This window comes from Sebastes umbrosus, chromosome 15, assembly GCF_015220745.1.
Source record: "Sebastes umbrosus isolate fSebUmb1 chromosome 15, fSebUmb1.pri, whole genome shotgun sequence".
Classification (NCBI taxonomy): domain Eukaryota; kingdom Metazoa; phylum Chordata; class Actinopteri; order Perciformes; family Sebastidae; genus Sebastes; species Sebastes umbrosus.
The window spans coordinates 3,877,349-3,901,515 of NC_051283.1; the positions used below are offsets into that span (position 1 = coordinate 3,877,349).

At 38.9% G+C, this 24,167-nt stretch overlaps 1 protein-coding gene across 1 annotated transcript; it reads right to left on the reverse strand.

Annotated features, from left to right (window-relative positions):
• Window positions 1–2,581: 2,581 nt before the first annotated feature.
• On the reverse strand, window positions 2,582–15,221 carry LOC119503515 (chitin synthase chs-2-like). Its single transcript, XM_037795344.1, has 17 exons — window positions 15,169–15,221; window positions 14,037–14,192; window positions 13,754–13,928; window positions 13,497–13,598; window positions 13,241–13,382; window positions 12,413–12,613; window positions 12,166–12,281; window positions 9,140–9,308; window positions 8,766–8,945; window positions 8,400–8,678; window positions 6,990–7,167; window positions 6,596–6,630; window positions 6,416–6,480; window positions 5,616–5,726; window positions 5,276–5,490; window positions 5,057–5,156; window positions 2,582–3,567 (listed from the first exon to the last, which is right to left on the reverse strand). Exons 1-17 carry the CDS (start codon window positions 15,219–15,221, stop codon window positions 3,445–3,447), a joined length of 2,400 nt encoding a protein of 799 aa, XP_037651272.1. The 3' UTR covers window positions 2,582–3,444.
• Window positions 15,222–24,167: the final 8,946 nt, after the last annotated feature.

Below are 24,167 nucleotides of genomic sequence, written 5' to 3' on the forward strand. Positions count from 1 at the left end.
ATTTAGTTTTGTGTGAAACCACTCAGTGAACTACATCTCTTGTCTCGCACAATATACGCCACCAACACTAGCTAGCTAGCTAACTTAGCTATGTTCCACACACAGATGTAACGTTATCTTACCTGATGTGATTTATCCAGCGTCTCCTGGTCTGTGTCCGAAATCACTCACTCACTATATAGTGGACTATAGTGAGTTCCCCATTTTGTAGTGCTGTCTGAGCTACGGTGACCAGACGTCCCGGTTTATCCGGGACTGTCCCGGTTTCTAGCTGATGTGTCCCTAGTTCCGACACATACCTGTAAAACACTCAAATGTCCCGGCTTTCAACCGTCACTAACAAATTGTCCCGGTTTTCACCACAATTAAAATAATAATATTATACTTATATAGACGTTTATCATGTTCCACTCAATAATTAATTTGTGCGCATGAGAGAGTCAGCACAGCGCACCGTTGCAGTCTCTATAGAGAGTGATGTTGCGTGCGCGTACGGACACAACAGATATCCGCTGGTTACATTTAGTGTAGTTTTGATCCACAGAACCCTCCGTGCTTATGTGCACATGAAACGTGTTGTTTTGATTAATTATTCTACACAGTTCCTTCTGCGCATCAACCGGCATTTCGCTCCGCTTATAACTCCCTCCTGACCGTCTGTTCCCTTCATTCTATCACCCGGACGGTGTCTCCATCCTGGACAAAATGTCGGTCTGAGCTCCACAATTTTAATTATAATAGCCTAAGACAAAACAAGTTGAAAAATAATGTACATAGGCCCAGACAACAATAAGTTTCCTCTGAGGGAAACTCTTTACAGGACTCCCAAACTGTCAGTGCATCATGACGGGGATGGCTTTGTGATTAAAGTGGGGGGAAGGAAGTGAATGTGTTAAGTCATGATGTCATAGCCTCTTGTGCACCGCCCTATAATAAAACCTTCTTTTTGATCCCACTCCGTGCTCGAATGTGCCACAGGTGTGCCAAGTTAGCCATCCTGATGAAAACGCCTATGGTGCGTGCATATTGCCGCGGGCCCGTGCGCGCATGAACGTGTGGTACACTTAAGTGTCCTGGTTTGGGGGTTTGAAAATATGGTCCCCCTAGTCTGAGCACTATACTGTATATCATAATGCATTGTGCTGAAAGAAAAAGTGGCAGATGGACAAGAGGAAAGAGAGCAGCACAATTGAGACAAATCCATACAAATAATGTATTTAATGTGAGCAGAGCAGCATCACAACACAAACAGCCAAAAAGTACTAGAAAATATGCTTATTGCCCCCACATTAACAACGGCAGCTCATCACCGCTTTACTCCTTCCGTTCTTACCTTTCACAATAAAAGCTATAGTGATATACGCTGCATCAATGCTTGCCAGGGGGAACTTAAATTCACTCAGAGCATTTTGTTAAGAGGCAACTAACTACAATTACATGACGTTATTTAGAAAGGATGGTCTACCAGCCGACGTTGATCTGGCACATTTTAATTATGCGACCGCAATGGCGTAATTAACGGCACAGATAAAATGACTTCGAGTAGTGTCAAAAAGTGTTTTTTTTTATTCATTTTGCTGTTGAGCTCATTATACAGTTCTCTTTATTCCTCTACTTCGAACTCCCTGGATAGTGAGTAGGGAGTAGTGAATGAGTGAATGATTTCGGACACAGCCTGGGTCTGCCGGGAAGAGAAAGAACTATCAGACCCGTTGCTGGTGTGAGTAAATCCCAGTACGAAACACACAATAATAGGTCCAGAGTGAAGGACGTCACTTCGCCGCTTTTGGGTGTGTACTCTTTCTAATTAAGTATTTTCACAGTCTGATACTTCAACAGTTTTACAACAAACTGTGACCTTCTTGACTTGTAAAATTGTGTTTTAAATCGACAATCATGTGTGCAATTCAAACGGGATCAAAAAATGATTTGACTTCCGTTCATATTTTTTCTAAATAAGGTCCCATGGTGGTCCACCAGAAGGGGCGGGACTTTGTCTCTCTATGCTCTTCATGTTTTATGGTATTTCTGTTCTGCTGTGTACTGTAGCAGCAGTTTAATGTTGAATGTTATGAAGTTAAACTTTGATTTAAATTCCACTACAATGAGGAATAATTAGCTCAGTTCTACTTTATTGTTGTAAATTTCTGTAACACGTAATTAAATGACTTTGTAAATAAGATTATAGAGAAACTGTAATATGAAAATAAAAGCTTTTCATGTCGTTGTAGGAAATTTGTTTTAATTGTGCAAAGGTGTCAACACACAACAAAACTTGCCAAGTTACCAGACAGGGTTGGTGCTTATTTTTCTAATATTTACAGTAGCACCAGACTACATTGATATTCGTAGAAATGTATTTATTTATTTTTTGGGCAAATGGAAACACACATTAAATATCAAAAAAGGATTATTTATTTTGTCTCCATTAATGAACATTAACTATTTGGTTTTTTATTTAGATTATATATTATATTTAAATTTTTAGAGTAATGCAATTACAGCTTAATGTTCATGTCAAAATTTAAAATACACCACTAAAGGGATTTTCTAAATATTAAAGACCAAATTAGACCAGAGATGTTCATCATAAAGTGCTTTAATGAGAAACAGGGACAGTCCTCTAAATAACACTTAATTGAAGCAGAGTTAAAACATTTGTTTGCTGTTCATCTCACTGACCAGCACAATTTTCCTTCTTTATATATTTATATACATTTTTTTTTTTTTTAAAGGTACCCGTATAATAAACTCACAATAACAGTAAATTACAAAAATCAAGATTAAAGTGATTAAAGCTGAAAATAGGCACAAAGTCAAGTTAATAATAAAAAACGTCTTCAGTTTCTTTCTCTTCTCCTCGTCCATGTCGACCTTCATATCTTGTAGTTCAATCTTGTGTTGAATCGACAGTTAAATATTAATGCAGAAGCATCACAGTAAAAGATATTCAAGTAAAACAGATCAGATCCTTCAAGTGACAGTAATACGCTGTGTTACCGATACGGCTCGTTCAGGTTCAGTGTTTGACTTTATGTGTCAAACACTCGTTTTCCTTCTGCTCTCTGAAAGTTTATATTTAAAAAAATTCTCCTTTTATTCATCTACATTTGATCTACTTTTTATATTCAAATCATTAACCCCTCAGCTGATATCATTCACCCACGCACACACAAAAACTGGAGTTGTGTTGTGCCTATTTTACAGTTTCAGTGGAGTCTATGTCATCAGTTTTAAGAGCACTTTGTGTCACTAAAATGGTTTTATGAATATCATAAACTTCACTAAAAGAGGTCAGTAAGATACATACATTACACACATTACATACCATACATACAGTTCATACCGTACATACAGATCATACCGTACATACAGTTCATACAGTAAGGGGTCGTTTCAAAGTGCTAAAAAACAGGTTTCGGCTGGGTCGCCGTTCATCATTGTTTACACCATAGTTCCGTCGCCGAAGCTTCTGTTGAGAGAACTTGGATACATAAAGTCATCGCTGTAATCGTCTTCATCGCTGTCCTCTTCTTCCTCCATGTCGTCGCCTTTGTCATATTTGATCTGCAGGGAATTCAGATAATGAGTTTACACCAACGCTACCACACCTACTACCAACTGACCTCGCCTAGAATTTTTCCAGTGTGAGTGTGGTATCGGCTTTCAGAAGGGTGGGGAACAACGCTGTTACCTTGAATTTAGTGTTTGCTACTTTTCTGGTTGATCTGATTCTTTTTCTGTGACACTAATTGGCCCAACAAAAGCTTGACAAAAATCTGCAAACGATAACTTGACGTGATAAGTGTGTCACTGTGGAAAATAGAGGGGGAGGTTGTACAGCGTGTTCAGAACATTGAAACCTGAGAGCTTGTATGTATAATTTGAATCATAGATATATAATAAGCAGTAGTGAGGCGTGTAAATGAACTTCAAGTACCCTCGTTGCTGCTGTTTCATCTACTGTTGAGAATGTTGTCAAATATGTGTCAAATCTTTTGGTCATTACTTTATATGTTTAAATAACAGAAGGCTGCTGGGTGTTGAGCAGCCCGGTCTCACCAAGTGGCGTATGAATGACACGATAATTGGAAGTTATTTAGCGCACAATAACAAAGCCTTTGTTGCTTTTGGCATGTCATGAGTACACCATATAGTCTGTACAGATTACAATGGAAGCACATCACGCTCAGAGCTAGTGATGTAGAGTAAAAAAGGCAGAAAGACTGCTTACGGTGGGTGGGTCCAACAAACACAGGACTGTCAACCATGAGATCGGTGTTTGTGTCCGAAAATGTTAATGTTAGTTACGTTAGTGGCGTTTGTGACGTGTTTTCCGTACTTATGTTACGTTGTTTATCTATGTATATTACTCAGTTATTTTAAGCCCAACCGAAACCTAACTAAGTGGTTTTGTTGCCTAAACAGAACCGCATGAAAAAAACGTTTCACAACTTTAAGCCTGTGGCGTATAAGGCAGTGTTTCCCCTGTGTGGTACGGGTCTGCTCGACTCGACTCCCATTTGGTACGGTCCTTTTCACCATGCCGTGTTTTCCACTGCAGATAGTGCCCCCTCAGGGTATAGGCGTGATTCTTAGCAGATCGCCGTGGCGACAATGCGTGAAACTGCCATGTCAACATCTTCAATGCAACACTTGGCAACCAAACAGAGGATCTGCACCTTGTATATTGTAAGGCGTAGTGTACATAATGTGTCGGTGTAGCAGTGTAGCTTTGCAAGCTTCAATTGGTACCATCACTAACTTTTGCAAATGGAGACACGTAATAACAGTTCCAATGTGTAACGAACTGAACTGAACTGGACTGCTTGGTGGAAACGTGTCATAAAATAAGTTATCGTGACACGCGGAAATGTCGTGCTATTTATTCACCTTCCCATTATATTGGGTTGATCTTGAGTGGGATGCTGTCGTTGATGTCCACCCTTCATAAAATAAGTAGTAGTACCAGCACTAGTAATGATAGCAGTAGAAGCGCTAGTAACTGTGGTAGTAGTAGAAATAATAGTAGTAACAATATAGCAGTTGTATGTACCTCTTTGAGTGTCTGTTGTTGTTGTTGTTGTTGTTGTTGTTGTTTTTCGGACACGCGCTCCGTATCCAGGTAGGCCACATAATGGATCAGAGTGTATATTCTGAAAAGAAAACAACAGAACAAGAAAGTTAGAAAAGGAATAACTGATTCGTCCACATCATGAACATCAAACACCAAAGTTCCTCCTTTGGTGTGAGCTGACAGCAGGTGATTGGTTACCTGTGGTACAGCATGGCGGTGAACTGGATTATAACCAGGAAAGCGAAGGACAGGATGAACATGAATCCCACAGGATCGATGAAGATGTAGTCTCCGGTGAACTCCAGGTTGAGGTCAACTTTTGGCACCTGGATGAAGATGGTCGACTGGACAAGCTGGAGAGTGAAGGTTGCCAAGAGCCAGAAGGCGTTGAGAATGAAGAAGATGAAGGTAATCTGTAAAAAAAAAAAAAATAAAAAATAGGATTAATTTGATTATTATTTTAAATTGTAACATGAAAATGCATCATGCACAAACAGTGTGATCGTAGCGTTTCACCAACATGTCACACTCAAGTTACCTTGTTTCTCAACTCCTTGAGTTTATCAGCCATTTTTTCCTGTTTCTTTTTGTTCTCGGGAAGAGGCTCCAGGTATTTGGCCATCAGCTCTCTGAAGAACTGCTCCTCCTCCTGCAGAGACATTTCAATAAAATGTTATACTTCACGTGTTTATCATGCTGCTTAAAAGTCTGAGTAGGGTTGGAAAAAAATTATTGTATTGTATACCCATTTTACGGAAGCCCTAAATGGACACGATTCAAACATTATTTTTGATGCCATTATCTTGAGATCACAAATGAATTATGTCGAGATTACAAAGCTTGTTTTCTCAAGATAACATTAAAAAATATTTGAATCCATTCAAAATGTGTCCATTTAGGGCTTCCATAATATTTAAAGGTGTAAGCCAAAAAATCACCAATTATGAGGCAGTTTGATTGATTATCATTGCATATTAAAACACATAAAATAAGGACAATAACTGCACAAATGTTAACAAAACTTTACACTTTTGGGGAAAGAAATATACCTAATTATATTATATTTTCATTTGACATAATCATTATATAAGATTATGCAGCATTTGGCCTGTTCCCAGCACTGGATTAAACATCACTATATTAAATACATTAAATTTGGCCTGAAATTTAAAGGTGTCTTACTTTTGCACGAGTGCAATATGGCTGAAGTCTATGACAAATTTCCATCACACTCAAAGGGACAGATATACGTGATCACGCATGACGTTTAGCAGTGGTAATAAAGAGACACAGGACAAGTAGAGAATTACGTCCAGTGATGAAAAAAGAAATTCAAACCTCGTCAAGCGTATCCTCCTCCAGACACATGTCGTCAGACAAATTCTGCAGTTGTGAGACCCAACCTGCAGAAAAGAGCAAGACAGGAAAATATTACACAACATGAACTCATGTGAGTCATCAATTTTGCAACTGATGTTGAGCTTATTTTTGGCTAAATTTCCTCATATAAGGACTTACTCTGGTTAGGGCAGGTGAAAGCGGGCTCCTCTGGCCTGAAACAAAATAAGAAATAACAGTTGGAAACAAACTAGTACAAATAACTGATAATATATTAGCCAACAATATATTTGATGTTAATGTTAATTCTCAAATAAATATTTTGCACTGCAAATTATCTAATTAAGTAATTAATTTAATTCAATTATTGATCATTTCTTCTTTTTTTATCATTTTCTTTTCTTTTTTATTTAAAGTTCCCTCTTTTACGTTGCTTTTGGCATTTTTGTTTGCTTGATTGATATTCTTTGATGCTCTATTAGAGTATGTCTTTTACCATACAATATGTTTTAATTTTGCAAACAAATAACCATCCATTCAACCCTCAAATCAATGTTCCACCATCAGATCTTACCTCTGCTCCTCAGGAATCCTCACATCCTCCACAATAGTGTTTTGGGGTTGAGGTTCAGACTCTGAGTCCTCCTCAATCTGGCTGTCCTGTCTGGGTATGAGCTCTTCTGCACCGCCTCTCCGACAGAGTTTTCTACAGCATTTGGCCCGCGAGGAGAACCATGCGTAGGGGCTTTTGGCTGCAAGAGTAATAAACAGTTTCAGCTCAACTCAAACATACAATGGAGCAGCATTGTGTAACTGATTAATAGTGTGAGTACTAGTTTAAATAAGGAAATAAGAAGGGGTCCAATGTTTTCGTCAAATGGCCTTAGTGAAGACCTTTAGGATTGACACTGCAACTGCGTGGTCATTTTTTGGCATTTTGGAACTCTCTCCGTAGACTCTATTTTTATGTTATTGCTAAAATCGGGGTGAATAAATTTGATGACATGATTCATTGTATTGGATGTATGGAAGTTTACGTAAAAATTAAAAAAGTTGCCGGATCCTCAATAATCGGTCCAGTATGGCTCAACCAACCCGATCTCATGGGAAGGCATATAAATAGCACAACATTACAAAGATGCAAGAATGCATTTTAGCCTTTTTTCCATGTCATTTTTACACCAGCAGCAAAACTACTGTAACAGCTGCAGTTAGGTTTAGGCAACAAAACCACTTTGTTAGGTTTATACAACCAGTCTCCTGGTTAAAAATCCTGTGTTTGTTAGACCCATCCACCTCCCCTACCACCCACCATAAGCAGTGTCTCTCACTTTTTATTCTACATCACTAGCTCTGAGTGTAGCATATTTACGTGAACGTGTTTAAATTGCAGTCAATACAGACTACATGGCATACAAATGACACACCAAAAGCAAGAACAGTGTTCTTGTGGTGCCATGCCATTGTTCTGATGGCCCACTATTACAAAAATAATAGTCCAATAGTCTTTCTTCCTACCATGGCGAAGGCATGACCCACTCTACTCTGCCTCTGGTCGGCTTACCCTGATATTCTTACCCTAAAACTAATCTTGCTGCTCATGCCTAAACCTAACCAACCAATCCAATCAACGAAGGCTTTCAAGGCAACGAGACGGGTATTTGTATTTGTATTTTCGGAGCAATGGTCTTTCGGAATAATGGGTAGTCCCCGTTGTTATTTCATCAGAAATGACTTGCGAATTACTGTGTCAATAATGTGCTGTTTAGTGCGACCGGGCTTTGAGTTTATGGTCTCAATCGCTAGTTTCAAGTCTTCTTCAATACAGCATAATGTTCATTCAGTAAATTATGGTCCCAACTAGAATCAAATAGACCATAAAGCAGGGAATGCTTTAGGACGTGGTTACGTTGTGATTACGTCCGTGTTTAAGTCTTACAACTTTAACTCTTTCACTCTTTCTATGGTTTCAACTACTATCTACCTTTCTGGGCTTTGGATTGTGGATTGGCGGCTGCCAGCGTGGCAGCCCCGGCAGTAGGGGCTGTCTCCCTAGTGCCCCAGGACACGTTGTTCATGTTGACCATGGAGTAAATAGTGAGCAGCAAATAGGCGCTGGGGATGGAGACGATGTAAATAAAGCCAAAGCCCACCAGGCCCATCTCTTGAGGATGCATAATTGCAGTAATGATGTAAAAGACGGCAAGGAAAATGAGGAAGATGCTGCTGGGAGTCAGGATGGTTTGGTCCTTCACCATGTTGCCTGATGGAGGAGAAACAGATGGAAGATGAGAAGCCAGAAAACCTTTTTAATATTGAACAGGCTTAGTTGATTGTCATGTTTATGTACCTATTATGGTAATCGCTGTAATCATCATGTGGAAGCCATACATGACGCTCATGATTGATGCAATGTAAATCTGAGTGTCTGCCTTGAGCTTAAAGCTGACGCCGAGGAAGACAGCAGGAGGTATCATAGCCAGGAACAGAGCAGCGCTCGGGTGTATTTCAAGCAGCACAGTCAAACTACCTGAATCATTGACAGGAAGAAAACAAAAGAACTGGTTTCACAACTATGTAGTAAGTAAGAAACCAATGACTTAATTACTAAACCACATGCTCATTCATCAGCCTTTAATCAGCAATGAAAGTGACAGCGTGGTCCTGCTAAGCTTTTTTTATTTTGTAGAAATATAACAAACTTATCCCAAAAGCAAGCCTGACCTGTAATCATAAGGATGACGGTGGAAGGTGCCAGGATGGCCGCGGACAAGTTCAAGAGCTGGTAGAGCATGTAGGCTTTGGACATGGACGGATTCCTCTTGGAAATTAGGGTGGCAGAGCCCAGCAAGTCCACAATGTTGGCCATGGTGGACGGTCCCCATCGTCGACGCTGAAAATGTCAAGTTAGCATGAATTATACTGTAAAACGATAGACATCATGGCCACATTGTCAGATTATTTATTGAGTTTTTGCAGCTTGCTGTAGATTCAGTTGAAGATCCAGCGTGTTTATGGTTGAGCAAAATTAAGTTTCTGATCTAACCTTGCTCTTTCTCTTCTACAAAATGTATCTAAGTTGGCTATATATCTCCATATTACTGCCATTTTCACATGAACTGACAGCAAACACATGACACTTAATGCCATGTGAAATGGACGCACATTTAAAAAGCAGTGTTTTGTTGGAGGAGACAAAGAAGAACATATTTTCAAAGTAATGACTTGTAATTAATTTCAGATTGACCTACATCTTATTTCACAAATGCTTAATTATCAAGACTATATTAAAAATTTCTTGCTAAGATAATTAACCTCTTTCATAGTACCTGGTAGTTATTTCCTTAGTGATTATGACTGTATACAATAGAGCTAAGTTATTCTCAGGAACCAGAACTCGTTAGGCAATGGATCTGGTCCAAAGGGTATTGCACGAGATGATTGCATAAGACTTTCACATGTCTGCAACATGTGCAGACATGTATTATAAAAACATCTTTCACATGTCAGGCAACATGTGCAGATCAGAGCTTCTGGTCCAAAGCAGCCCTTACGCTCCCATACAACGAAACTGCATTGTGAATTGTGTTTCAAGGGAAACGTATTTCGTCATGGTTTGTTTCTGACGTGTCACAAATACGTTCGTAATGATAGTCTTTGATGGACTGTATATAACAAGTAGACATAGTCACCATGGCGTCACTCATTGGTTTGTGGGCTGCCATTTGAGTTCGGCATTTTGGCCATCGCCATCTTGGCTTTTGGCCTTCGCCATCTTGGGGTTTTTTGCAACCAGAATTGACACGAAAGGGTGGAGCTAAGTACAACCGAACGCTGAATAAGACATTTTTAAGCAACCAAAAAGGTTAAAATTAACTTTCATGAACTGAAAACACACTGTGAAAGGGTTAAAGTTCTACCACGAAAACAAGGACAACTCCCAGACCGGATAACGCCGTGGTAGCAACCTGTCAATCACAAGGGAGCCACGCCCTAAATCCTATCCTGCTTTATAGTCTATCTGACTCTAAATCGGACCATAATTTACTAAATGAACATCATGCTGTATTGAAGAAGACTTGAAACTAGTGATTGAGTCCATAAACTCATGTTTACAATGTTTACTGAGCCTGCTGGCTATTAGAAAGAATGCAAGTTTTTTAAGGCACTTCCACATTGGCGTCACTTTTCAGACCTGGAGGTTGCCCACTGGATGGTCCAAGAAAGTCTGCATAGGGAGGAGGTTGGGATGGAGGTCAACAAACACCGGACTTTCACTAAAGAAACCGCTCTTCTTGTTACGCGTGAAACTAAAAGTCAACGTTCACTTATTTTAATTTACGTCCATACCTTTATAACGCCATATATATAGTCATTTTAAGCCAAACCCTGATGTTTTTTACTAAACCTAACCAAGTAGTTTTGTTGCATTTGTTTTTGTTTTGTTTTGTTTCAATTTACAACGTTAACCACGTGTTTAAAACTGTGACCGTAATCCTGGAGAAAATACATTTCCCTTGAAAAGTAATTGCAGTTTAGTTGTATGGGAATATAATTTGGTAGTAGACAGGTTTATCCAAAGAGTGTTGCATGAATGAACGATGACATCTTTCACGTGTAGGCAACATGTCCTGAACAGTCAGTTCTCCTGAGGAGCTATACATTTACAGTAGCACGCCCTGACCTAATTGAGAATGCAGTTTAGTTGTATGGGAATGTATTTTGGTAGTAGACAGGTTTATCCAAAGAGTGTTGCATGAATGAACGATGACATCTTTCACGTGTAGGCAACATGTCCTGAACAGTCAGTTCTCCTGAGGAGCTATACATTTACAGTAGCACGCCCTGACCTAATTGAGAATGCAGTTTAGTTGTATGGGAATGTATTTTGGTAGTAGACAGGTTTATCCAAAGAGTGTTGCATGAATGAACGATGACATCTTTCACGTGTAGGCAACATGTCCTGAACAGTCAGTTCTCCTGAGGAGCTATACATTTACAGTAGCACGCCCTGACCTAATTGAGAATGCAGTTTAGTTGTATGGGAATGTATTTTGGTAGTAGACAGGTTTATCCAAAGAGTGTTGCATGAATGAACGATGACATCTTTCACGTGTAGGCAACATGTCCTGAACAGTCAGTTCTCCTGAGGAGCTATACATTTACAGTAGCACGCCCTGACCTAATTGAGAATGCAGTTTAGTTGTATGGGAATGTATTTTGGTAGTAGACAGGTTTATCCAAAGAGTGTTGCATGAATGAACGATGACATCTTTCACGTGTAGGCAACATGTCCTGAACAGTCAGTTCTCCTGAGGAGCTATACATTTACAGTAGCACGCCCTGACCTAATTGAGAATGCAGTTTAGTTGTATGGGAATGTATTTTGGTAGTAGACAGGTTTATCCAAAGAGTGTTGCATGAATGAACGATGACATCTTTCACGTGTAGGCAACATGTCCTGAACAGTCAATTCTCCTGATGAGCTATACATTTACAGTAACACGCCCTGACCTAATTGAGAATGCAGTTTAGTTGTATGGGAATGTAATTTGGTAGTGGACAGGTTTATCCAAAGAGTGTTGCATGAATGAACGATGACATCTTTCACGTGTAGGCAACATGTCCTGAACAGTCAGTTCTCCTGAGGAGCAATACATTTACAGTAGCACGCGCTGAGTTAGCACAGCATGGGGTCAACAAATCTCAATTATAGGCTACACATGGTTTTGAGTAGCTCCTGTAATCACCTGGTTGTAAAACTCTTTAAACTCCTCCGGGGCATTGGTGTAGGCGTCAGAGGCCGCGTTGTACTCCACTCTCCATCCCTGCTTCAACAGCAGAGTACACAACCAGCGGTCCTCACCTGCAGGGAACATTACAGATTGTCAGCATCAAATCTTCCTTAACTTTTATTTATGGTTTGCCTTGTAAATCGATATTACTGCAGTTTTTATCAGGTAAACTCTGGTTTTGGTCAGTTCTATGATGAGCTACCTTGGTCGTACTGGATGTAGTGTTGAGCCTTTGAGCTCTTGATGGTGTATCTTTTCATCACGTTGTCGTCCATCAGCGCCGACGCTCTGAACAGGCTGAAGCAGCCCGGGCTGCAAAGCACGCAGCCGAACACGTGCTCTGCCGTCTTGTGAAGCCAGTGGCCCACCGCGTATTCAAACTTCTGGTACCACACTATGGGACCTGCCAGGAAATACACAACTGTTACTACATCAATCTGCAACAATCTGAAACTGTCATAAACCAAAACAAACTGTTGATTGTCTCGAGGCAACTTTCTACACAATGTGTTTAATAATGGGTATAACAAGCGAGAAAGTTCACTACTGTTGGGTGAGAAGGGTGGTGGATGGGTGCAACAAACCCAGGACTTTCCCTCAGGAGACCGGTGTTTTTTTTACAAAACCTAACCCAGAACTTTTGATGCATTTTTGTTGTGTTTTGTTTAAATTTACATTAACCACATGTTTAAAACTGTTTTAAACTATTTAAAACTGCGACCGTAATCCGGGAGAAAATACTTTTCCCCTCAAAATGCATTTTGGTTATGCAGTTTAGTTGTATGGGAAGGCCATTTTATGGGAGACAGGGTTGCCATAGTTGCTCCTTCTGAGTTTCAATCTGGAAACAGAATGCATGACAGCTTTCCTGAAATACACTTTTGAATATATTTTTGGTCCTCTGTTGCCAATTTCGCTAAATGTTTGCTGATTGGTCTGGTACTGGTCTTGGCTTTATTGATAATCATCAATCAGTCTCATTTTGTCCAGTTGTCCTCCTGTCCCTGTCCATTTCTAGTTTTTGACCAACCTGATCCAGTGGGGTGAACCCTGCCGCACGCTGCCCCGACGAGCGGATACAATTTCAGACGATCGATGAGCAGCATCACAGCAGCCGGCTGGAAGTCTGTGTCTCCATCTAAAGCCAGGATGTAGGTGTTGTGCTTCTCTTTCTGGAGGAACAGACACAATTTTGCTCTGTGTTACATTTAGCTACAAATATTGGAATATGCGCTGCTTAATGTGTCACATATGTGTGCGCATGCATGCGTTTTCTCTCATCTCACCTCAAACTGTTTTTTCAGCTCAAATTCGTCATCTCCTTTCCCCCACCTTTTGAAATACTTGGTCGCGACTTTCCATCCCAGGAGATAGTACAAGTACATGACCTGTAAAATATCAAATTCTATTCAGCAAACACACTCTGACAGAGACACATCTTTTAGCAACCCTGTCTGCTAAAACATTACATTACTACTAAATCTGACTGGCAGTAATGGAAACGCGAACTTGTTTCAAACTCTTCTGCATCATTTTTTCTCACCTGAGACCATCTCTTCTTGTGGCGGATGAGTGTCTTGTCCTTGAAGTGAACCACCATACTGTTTCCACAAGGCATGATGACTACCAGACGCCCTCCGTACGGCGTCGTTACGATCTTCTGATCAGGGACCTGCTGCCGCTTCGTGAAGATGCCTTCTTTGTAGTTCACGAAGATACTGATGACAGAGCATGAAAAGATACTTAAGCTCAACTTGGCAATCGAACTATGACATCTCGTTCCTTTATTTTTCTATAAATCAAGCTTGAGTTTCACAGTTTTTTACCTGTAAACTTCTTTGACAATTTCCACAAGCATCTCTGCGTATTCGTTGACGTGGCGCCCCCGACTACCGGGAACATCTCTGAAGGCGTCGTCGAAGTAGATATGGGCTTCCATGTTCACATCACTTGTTTCCTTCTGTGGCCTGTACTTGTCCAGTCTGGGGAGTTGAAAGAATCACATAAAGTTACTGTGATGATGTTAAATTGAGATTGAAAAAAATCAAAAGGGAATTCTACCACAATAAAATTGGTGGTTGTTCCAGCTGCATCAGAAACATTTTTGCTAAAATTCCTCAAGGTGTTTGCCATGAATTTTCAGGATTTTGAATCTAACAAACATAGGACTTTCAACCAGGAGACTGGTGTTTGAGTCCCAAACACGGATATGAAGAGAACTGGATGCAGCGTTGGAGGCGGGCTCCCGTTCATTCCTATGAAAGTTGCTCAGTGGCGCATGAAGCCAAAATGGCTCGACTGCCGAGTACCCGGATCTTCTGGCAATCTTCTGGCGATCTTGCGCATCCATGGGGCCCATAGAGTAGTGTTTCCTTTAACCTTGCCTCCCAACTGCTCGGCCACTGGTCTCATTCACATGAACAGAGGGAGGGAAATAACTCTGGATTTGGCTTTCACTACATTTTTAGGACCTAATGATTTAAGTTGATCTGCTGATTTACAGATGTCTCTTTCCCAATGTAAGTCTATGGGATAAAGTCTTTTTGGATCCAATGGCATCACATCACGGACATGGAAGTTGTAGTACCACCGTTTGGCCACTATATGTAAATTTTGATTCAAAGCTCGGCGCACTTCTTGGGAGCTTAGTCCAAAAGTGTTGTTGAGTAATTTTTAAGTTACATTAGTGGCGTATGTGACTTGTTTTCTGAACTTATGTTACATTGTTTACATACGTATTTTACTTAGTTTACTTACTTATTTTAAGCCCGACCATGATGTTTTTCTCAAACCGTTTTATGGCATTAAATTATACGCGGAAAGCCGCTTTACAACATTAACCCTATGGCGTATAAATGGCATTGTGAAAGCCTTAAATCATGACACTCGGAAATGTCATGCTATTTATACATTTTCCCATGAGATTGATTTCTCATAGACAACCTCTGTGAAACTTACCGGAATATTGAAATAATTGTCTTCATCATCTCGTCGTAGGTTTCATGCCACATGGTCGCACAGAGGAACACTTTCACCGGTTCTAGTGGACTGAATCTGGAAAAGATGAGATTTGCAATTTTGAGAAATGGGTTTTTACATTGAAAAACTGACAATAATCCCAAACCTCTACACTACACATAGCACATAGCTGATCCTAAGCCTTACACTTATATTATAATGAAGGGAATCAAATATATTTTGAGGGATTGTTTTGGACACAATGTCTGTGAACCTGTTTCTGTGTTTTGCACAACCATTGAATTTCTGCTGACTCATTCCATTTGTAGATATTGTTGTTGTTGATGCCGAGCAGGTTTTAATAACCACCGCCACTGTCTTGTTTTGTTGGCAGGAGGCCTTGAAATCTCTGGTAATTATGGAGCGTCTTTCATTTTGAAGCCTTTGTCTAAAGGCAAAGGCTATATTTATATGAAATTAGTGGTTGCCAATGATTGGTATGCAACGTGTCAGGGTGACCACAGAGCTACCCAAGAGTGCAATTAATTTAATTAAAAATGTCACTCACCTATAAAGTGAACGCGACTGTATTTGTAAGCTTGGGATTGTTTTAATTTATGATTATTTTCATTAACCCTTTTAAATGACATCCCCGGTCATATTGTGCACCTATTTAACAATATATGCAAAAAAAACTAAAAACTATTTGTTCGTAATTTTATGTCAAAATTTAAATCATCTTTTCCTCTTGTAAAACAAAATATGACTTGCACTTACTTAAGGTAGTACCAACCAGTCCCAACCAATAATATCATGACATCCATCCGTCAATCAATCTGAAACTTTTAGGAAGGTGTGTGTGCTTTAGCTCCATATCATGCCACATTCTAGGCTCGCCAACTTTTTAGCGGTCCAATTAAATGCGCAGGATTTGATTTTAATCCCTCTTGTAACTATACACGGCTCAAATATTCTGTTTCACTGTGAGATACGTCACAATACATAAGCTAAAGACGCTCTAACTTGTGTTTCACTGGTAATTTAATGGTATCTTTCCACATATTTGTCATCTTACCCAAATTTGAATCCTAGTTTTAAACTAGTCAGAACCAGAAACCTATATTAATCGTACCTTAACTATTTCCAAACTCAAAACTAGCACCCACGAACCTCATTTTGTAGGGTATTCCTGATCCTCCCAACACACACAAACACACAAACACAGCATCCACACTTACTGTGTCCTCTTTTTAGTCGTCTGGATGTCAAATCGAGTGTTTAGAAGCAGTGACTGCTCTAAAAATCCTCCCTCGTACAGCCTCCTGACAAACAGGTCCTGAGTCCTCTGGATGCGATACAGACTGAGGAACCAGAGGTGGAGAGTGGCCAACAGAAAACCGAGCCACCAGGACACTGCTGAGCCTGAGGAGAGATGAATGAAAGGATTTAAGGAAAAAACCCACCCTTAAATCCTCCTTAACCGTATACTGCAATCACTAATCTGAATAAGTGCTGACATTTTTCATCTCCCCTTGAACTAACTACACCAGCTTCTGTTTCTCATTCCATGCATTCCCTATAATGCCACAAAAGAATAGGTGCACCAAAAAAGAGGTTCATGTTTAAGGTCGGCATTGTTTCTTTAAAAAGTAGGACTTCCAATTGTCTTAACATTTTTTATGCCAAAAAAGGTCCTTAAATAACTTGCATCAGAACCCCACAAAATGTATCATACTGAATTTAAAGGTTTATTGATAACATTTTTACGTAGACGAATCATTTAAAATATATATATATATATATATATATATATATATATATATATATATATATATATATATATATCCACAGAGCTTTTAGAAGGTTGCCGAATGTTTTTTCCTCAAAAAAATTATGATTGTGAATGAATCATTTTAATAATTTTGACGAGTCCAAAATGAATGTTTTGTTTATCTCTGTGGAAGATATCTGACATTTGGTTCCCACTTCTAACAAGGCTTGTGAGACAATAGTATAAGCACGTTGATATCACATAGTATCTCTGTGTCGTCAGCGATCAAGTTTGCAAGTTAGTGTGGAAAAAACTATAGCTGATGTTGCAATTCATCACTTTACATGACTGTCTGTCTGAGTCTCACTCCACTCAACCATAAAATATGATGGTTGTGCAACGAACTGGCAACCTCTTGTTGTGAAGTGAATGCAATGGAATGAGGGAAGGCTGAATGTATACCTTTAGCACCTTTAAGTGAATGAATTGTACAACTTTTACACTTGATAAAAATGTTCCTGAGTTGTCTCTTAATGTTTGGTAACACACTGTAGCTCCGGTTTTCTTACCTGTCAACATGCCGATGTCAAATATACTGGACATGTCCAGGAAGCACAGGGTGTGCGTAACATCATAAACCAGGTCTGGGAACACACTGCCGTTTACGCTTGTTATGTTTCTTGTATCTACAATGTCATAGCAGTAGCTTGTGAAGTTGACTGCAGTCCCGTTCAGACTTATTCTGTAGTCTTGGTAGTAAACGATAACGGGGACGATGAACAGAACCATGACGGCCAGAGAGGCCAGGTACAGAGGCAGCATGAAGCAGCGTCGCAGGGCATGCATCTTGCAGGCTGCCAATGACAACCAGTGGCAGAGTACAGAGGAGATCAGCTGGACCCCGATGATGATGGCTATAATTTTTGTCTCACGCCTTGGGATGGAGGTCACGGCGGCCCAGTCCATTTTGGCCAGAGGGACGTAGATTCCGAGCACACCGGCTGTCACCACGATCCTTAGCAGGCTGGAGAGGATGTTAAGCATGTTCTGGCACCTTCTCGTGTCTTTTAACAGTTCTCTGAGGGAGACTGAGGTGCTGTTCTCGCTGATCAGCCTCAAGTAGCCCTCCCACCAGTTGAAAGACACCAAGAAGCACCCGCCAACAGCCAGACCAACCCAAACGATCATCTTGATATCAGTAAGATCCTTCATGATGTACAAGTAGAGGAACAGGCCGAAACCGAGCAAAACGAGGAAGAAGGCGGTGATGGACGGCAGCAGGAAGCGGTTCCTCTCCTTGGCGGTGCACTGAGTGATCACCTGGAGGAGCGTAGAGATGACGGCTACACCGTTCAGTATCGTCACGTTGGTCACAATGTCCAAGTGCGGCATCGCCACAATGGTGAGAATCGCTGCACCCAGAGCCACTATGAACTCAAAGAACAGAACCTGAAGAAGAAGAAGAAGAAGAAGAAGCAGAAGCATGCTCGATTATGGCAAAAATCATAATCCCGATTATTTTGGTCAATATTGAGATCACGATTATTTAACAACACGATTGCTCATTGACTTTGTAAACATCACGCATTTAGAGAAAAATATTTGTAGTCATTTAACGCACATTTTAAAATTCAATGCATCAATCTGGTGCACTTTGAGAGCAAAATCAAGAGGCTATATCTATGAAGAACGTTGTATAACTTTGTATAACTTTGAGAACTTTTATATATATATATAAATATATATTTACATCTTGTCAGAGATTTTCTCGGCGCACATTTTCTATTTAATCATCAGTTTAGCTTCACGGTCAAAGGGTTAAAAGGGATTCTCCCAGTAACTCAGTCAAAGTCCATAACAAGATCTTATTAAAGGTACCATATCGTGCTCACTGTGCAGTAGAGGAAACAATGAGGATGAAGACATTTAAACTATGTAGTGTGTCAGGTTGGAAGTTTAGCCAAAGAGTTAGGACATTTTTCTCACCAAAGCCACAGTTCTTTTGGCCGGCGTCTTTGAGGATTTGTGACACGTCTTCCAGAGGCTCTTTTGTAAGAGAAGCACACTGGAGGCGATGAGAGCGCAGCCGATGCACAGCAGAGCGACGGGTTTCTGCTCGGCTGGGAGGGTCTTGGTGTCTTCGTTGGACAAGATGATGAGGAGGAGGAAAGACACCTGGAGCAGAGAAGAAAGTGGAGGCAAGACCGAAAGATATATTTAATCGAATGATAAAGGAAGTCAAAACAGATGAACTTTTTTCCCAAATATTCCTAAAGTTAAATAACTTGGGCTGTCCTTGAGCAAAGAAATTCTTAGTCGACTAATCCATTAGTTGATTTAATCGACAGATCTGTAAAGTTTCTCCACAAAGAAACACACAAGAGCACCACTTTAAATCTTTTAAATCTCGTGTTTACCAGATATGTGCTCATGAGTTTGTTAAAAATAAGGCATGAAAAAAGCATAAAAAAATTACTAATCTACTGAAGAAATTTTTGTCAGTTAAGACCAAAATGACCGATTAGTCGACTAATCGACTAAGAGGGGGCAGCCTTAGAAATAACTTACATTTATTTAGAATATTCGGTTCACTTTTACCACTACTTTCAACCTGAGAATTCATGAAATTAGTAGATGAATAGTTTTGGGAATCATGAAATGTCATTTGAATTTACACAAATATTGAATTCCATCAAAATAACTGTGTATCTGTAAAAAAAAAAAAAAAAAAAAAAAAAAGGCTGATTTGTAAGTGAAGTACAGATAACAACTGCCCCTGTAAAAGCTTCTGGACGAAGTTGTCTAATATGAATGTGCACACCATAATCCCACTAAAAACCTATAGATTAAATTCTGATCATAATCCCCCATGCACATTCATAATTTGTAAGTGAAAATGTTTTTATGCACACTGCACAGTAGGTAAATAAATGATATAGAACAAACCTTGCTAGACAGAGCCAACCCAAACACGCTCACACCGACCACCAAGAGAGAAATGGTCTTAAGCAGTTTGAGCATCTTCCACGGGGTCTGTTCATCTTCAATGGTGGGAACCTCTTGGCAGGCATCCCAGGGCCTCCTAGATAAAGACAACAAAATGTCAAAGTCTGCAGGTGACTGGAGATTAGAAAGTTAGTCTACTCAGAAGTTATGTTCCGCATGTTTGTGGGAAGATAACTTGTTTGGTAAGTGCAGTAAGTAGCACGGTAGGAAGCAGGTTTGGTAATACAATATGCTGGTGTGGAAGAAAGTTACAAAGACAGAAATTTCCACAGGTAGGTGTAGAGATAATAACTAGCTACATTAATGAGGTCATTATTACAGAAGAGGTAGACAATGAACAAAGAAGTGCATACATAAATCTATAAAATGTACAAAATGTATTGGGTAAATAGATTCGGCTTAGTCTGCACATTTATTTCTTTACCTATCACTTTGCAAGTTGCAAGTTTTTAAAATAGGTTTGGTACAATTAGTTTTTTGTAGGTTTCTGGTTCGGGCTAGTTGGGATTAAATTGGAGTAAAGATGACTGTAATGAAAAAAATCCTCTGTTGTGATGCACTATATCTCTCTGCTTTGCACGCAAACTTTCAGCACATACTTCCTCAGCGAAGCCAAGAAAAAACAAAACCACAAGTAAAAAATTACCTTAACATTGAATCACAATCGGTCTTGAAAAGGACAACTATAACTGCAACTGCTCAATGTACATGCCAATATATACATATATCTTAACTTTCAACAAATACAGTCCAATACAAACACAACCAAACTAAAGCGTCAAAAATTACTGGTTGAATCAACATCTCTCAACCGACATCTTGCGTCAACAAAAACTGAACATTATGAGCATCACAACGGTAAAACTCGCTGGATTCAAATATGTTTAAAAGACAGAAATTCTTCAGCTAAAATCTACTTATTCTTAACATTTATTTCTTTATCCACCCCCCTTGCAAGTTGCATGTTTTGACTGTGGACTTATGGGTAAGGTACGATTAGTTGATGTAGGTTTCTGGTTCCGTTTAGTTTAAAACTAGGATTAAAACTGGGTATACTGGAATAAAAAAATCTTCCAAATTTATAGAAAAATACCATTTAACACAAGTTATGATGCACTCTCCCTCTGCTTGGTACGCAGGTTGAGTTTTCATCGTAACCTTTCTTTCTGTCATGACTCATGTACATTTTCAAAAAATCGTGATGATAATCATGTGTTAAAAATGTAACCTTTATTTGATTCGTCACATAAATGAAATTTGACCTCTGCATTTAACCCATCCTAAGGAGCTGCTGTAAAGCACCCGGGGGAGCAACTTGGGGTTAAGTGTCTCGCTTAGGGACACTTCGACATGTGGATGGTAGGAGCCGGGGATCAAACCACCGACATAGCGGTTAAAGGATGACCCGCTCTACCCACTGAGCTACAGCCACCCCGACAATCAATCCCAAGCTGACAAATACACTGAAAAAAATTGTACTTTGGATCAACTTAAAAAAAAAATTACACTAATTTGTTACAGCTAAATGTATTAGTTTTTCTCAAGTTGTAATTATGATTTGGTTGAAACTGTAAATTGTGATTTAATATCAATCAAAATATTTGTTTGGCCAAAGTCAAAAATTTACATTGACACAAAGTAAAAAGATTATTTATTATGAAGACCATACACTATTTTTTTTACTTTGTTAAACCTTACTTTTTCATTTTGGAAAAAACTAATATTTACTATTACATCCAAGTAGAGTTTTTACTTTGGAATAAACTAATTAAAACACTCTAATTTTGTTACAGGCAATTTTATTAACTTACTCTCAAGTAAAATTTCTGATTCAGTACAAACTATAATTTGTAATTATACCTTAATCAATATATTTACTTATGTTACAAACCAAAACGATACTATTAAAAACGTTCACTCGTGAGTGAACACTGTTTCTCAGCTTTAAAAAGCTAAAATTACATCTATAATCTCTCATTTTAATTTAAAGAAGTGTATGCACAAATCTATAAAATTTACAAAATGTAAATATGGTACATACATGTATAATTTGGCTGTCAATCGATTAAAATATATAAACATATATAAATATTTAATCGCAAAATAATAATCGCAAATTATTTATCTAGTCAAAATGTACCTCAAAGGGAGATTTTTCAAGTATTTAATACTCTTATCAACATGGGAATGGGCAAATATTATTTTTGAAAATCAATTACCAACCCTCAAAGGTATACTGCATTTAGCATAACAAATATGCTCAAATCATAACATGGCAAACTGCAGCCCAACAGGCAACAACAGCTGTCAGTGTGTCAGTGTGCTGACTTGACTATGACTTGCCCCAAGTATAAAGTTTAAACATTAACATCTCAGTCAAAAAACATTGAAAATAAATGTGAGTATGAATAAATCAGTCTGAAAACTTTCAGCAAATAGTTCCTCAGCGAAGAAGAGAACAAACAAAACCACAAACCGAAGCTTGAAAAATGACCTCAACATTGAATCACAATCGGTCTTGAAAAGGATACCTATAACTGCAACTGTTTCTATAATGTACATATCAATATCTACATATAAACTTTTAGCAAATACGTTCCAATGCAACAAAACCAAACTAAAGCCTCAAAAATGACTGGTTGAATCAACATAAACAACTTGAATCAACAGCTCTCAATCAACATCTAGCGTCAACAAAAGCAGAACATTATGAGCATCACAACGGTAAGACTCGCTGGATTCAAATATGTTTAAAAGACAGAAATTCTTCAGGTAAAATGTACTTATTCTATTCATTTATTTCGTTATCCACCCCCTTTGCAAGTTGCAAGTTTTGAGTTTGGAATTTTTAAAATAGCTAAGGTATGATTAGTCATTTCACAATCTCATTTAATTGATTAGCGCGCTTTAAAAGATAAATACAAACAACTGAATAAAAAATAAAAAATATAAATAATATATTATTTCAAGAAAGCTTTTCTTCCATAACCAGTTCGAAGCAATCAGTTTATAAAAATAAGCTCTTTTTTGCAGATGCATTCACCCATTTTTTAAAAATAATGTCTTCAAAAATATTTTCAACTTGAAGTAAAATGTTATTAATTAAGGAGATTCAAATATTCACTAATATGTCAATAAATAGTTGATTTATCTTTGAGTATTAACTGATAAGTCATTTATATTAGTAATAACAGCTGTATAAAATAATAGAGATGTATCGTCTCTACTCACTTGGGTAAGTTCTTTCCTTCTTCGTCCATGCTTCTGAGTAATGTGAACACTTCGCTTGACAGTTCCTATCTAGGTAACAATCTACTGAACCTGATGTTTTATAATCCCAATCCAGATGCCATCAACATGACAGCGGCATGTAGCTCAATCATGTTTAGTATATCATTAAGTGGCAACACCCAAAATATGTGTGTTGCTGAAGTTGAAAAGCCAAATAGGGTAGAAGGAAATCAGCCTTGACTTGATACCTGAGGGCTGTTATGCGGTTTAACCTGAAAGACTGACTCTCATTGTTTTCATGGGAAACAAACAAAATGACATGTTAATTAAAATGCAAATAACAAGTGTTTCTTTTACTAACAGCAACCTTTCATCTTTTTGTACTATGAAACTGATTATACAATACCCTGGCCTCAAAGGGTTAAAGGTCCAATGTGTAAGATCTGGCCAGAAGTTTGGTTTAAAATGTTTAAAAAAATGAACTAAAATGATCAACAGAACGTGAAGAGGTTTCAGTGTTGACGTTATGTATTGTGTTGCAGAGATATCTACTGAAAAGAGCATGCTAACCAGCTAGCTCAAGAGGCGATAGTGAGTCACTGTAGCGTCCACTCAGTCCAACATGAGAGGATGAAGAAGTAGAGTCTGGTTAGTGGCAACAGTAAACACAAAGATGGCTGAAGCTCTTGACAAGTGACCTTATATCACGAGCCCAACCTACCTGCTCCTGGCAAGAAACCACATTCTGCGGCAAAGAACAAAAGATGAAATATTGGCATGGCTTTCCACTGCTGGAGACAACTCTTGATAAGTAAAGAGACGAGGTCACAAAGCAGCCACATTATTCACCACATGTTGAACATCGTATTTAATGTGATAAATGCAGGAGGGTACATGTGGTTTTCAAGTATTATACATGTACAAGACTTAAAAAAAAATGTGCTCTTTGTAAGCGACAAATAAAATGCTTGAAGGTTCATTATTGACCCTG

Excerpts from the sequence above, each read along its gene's own strand:
- LOC119503515 (XM_037795344.1), bottom strand. The coding sequence starts at position 15,221 with ATGTGGCATGAAACCTACGACGAGATGATGAAGACAATTATTTCAATA. Across the intron at positions 12,614-13,240 it reads GGTTCACCCCACTGGATCAG|GTCCCATAGTGTGGTACCAG; the intron begins GTTGGTCAAAAA and ends ATTTCCTGGCAG. Across the intron at positions 6,631-6,989 it reads AGGATTCCTGAGGAGCAGAG|GCCAGAGGAGCCCGCTTTCA; the intron begins GTAAGATCTGAT and ends ATTTTGTTTCAG.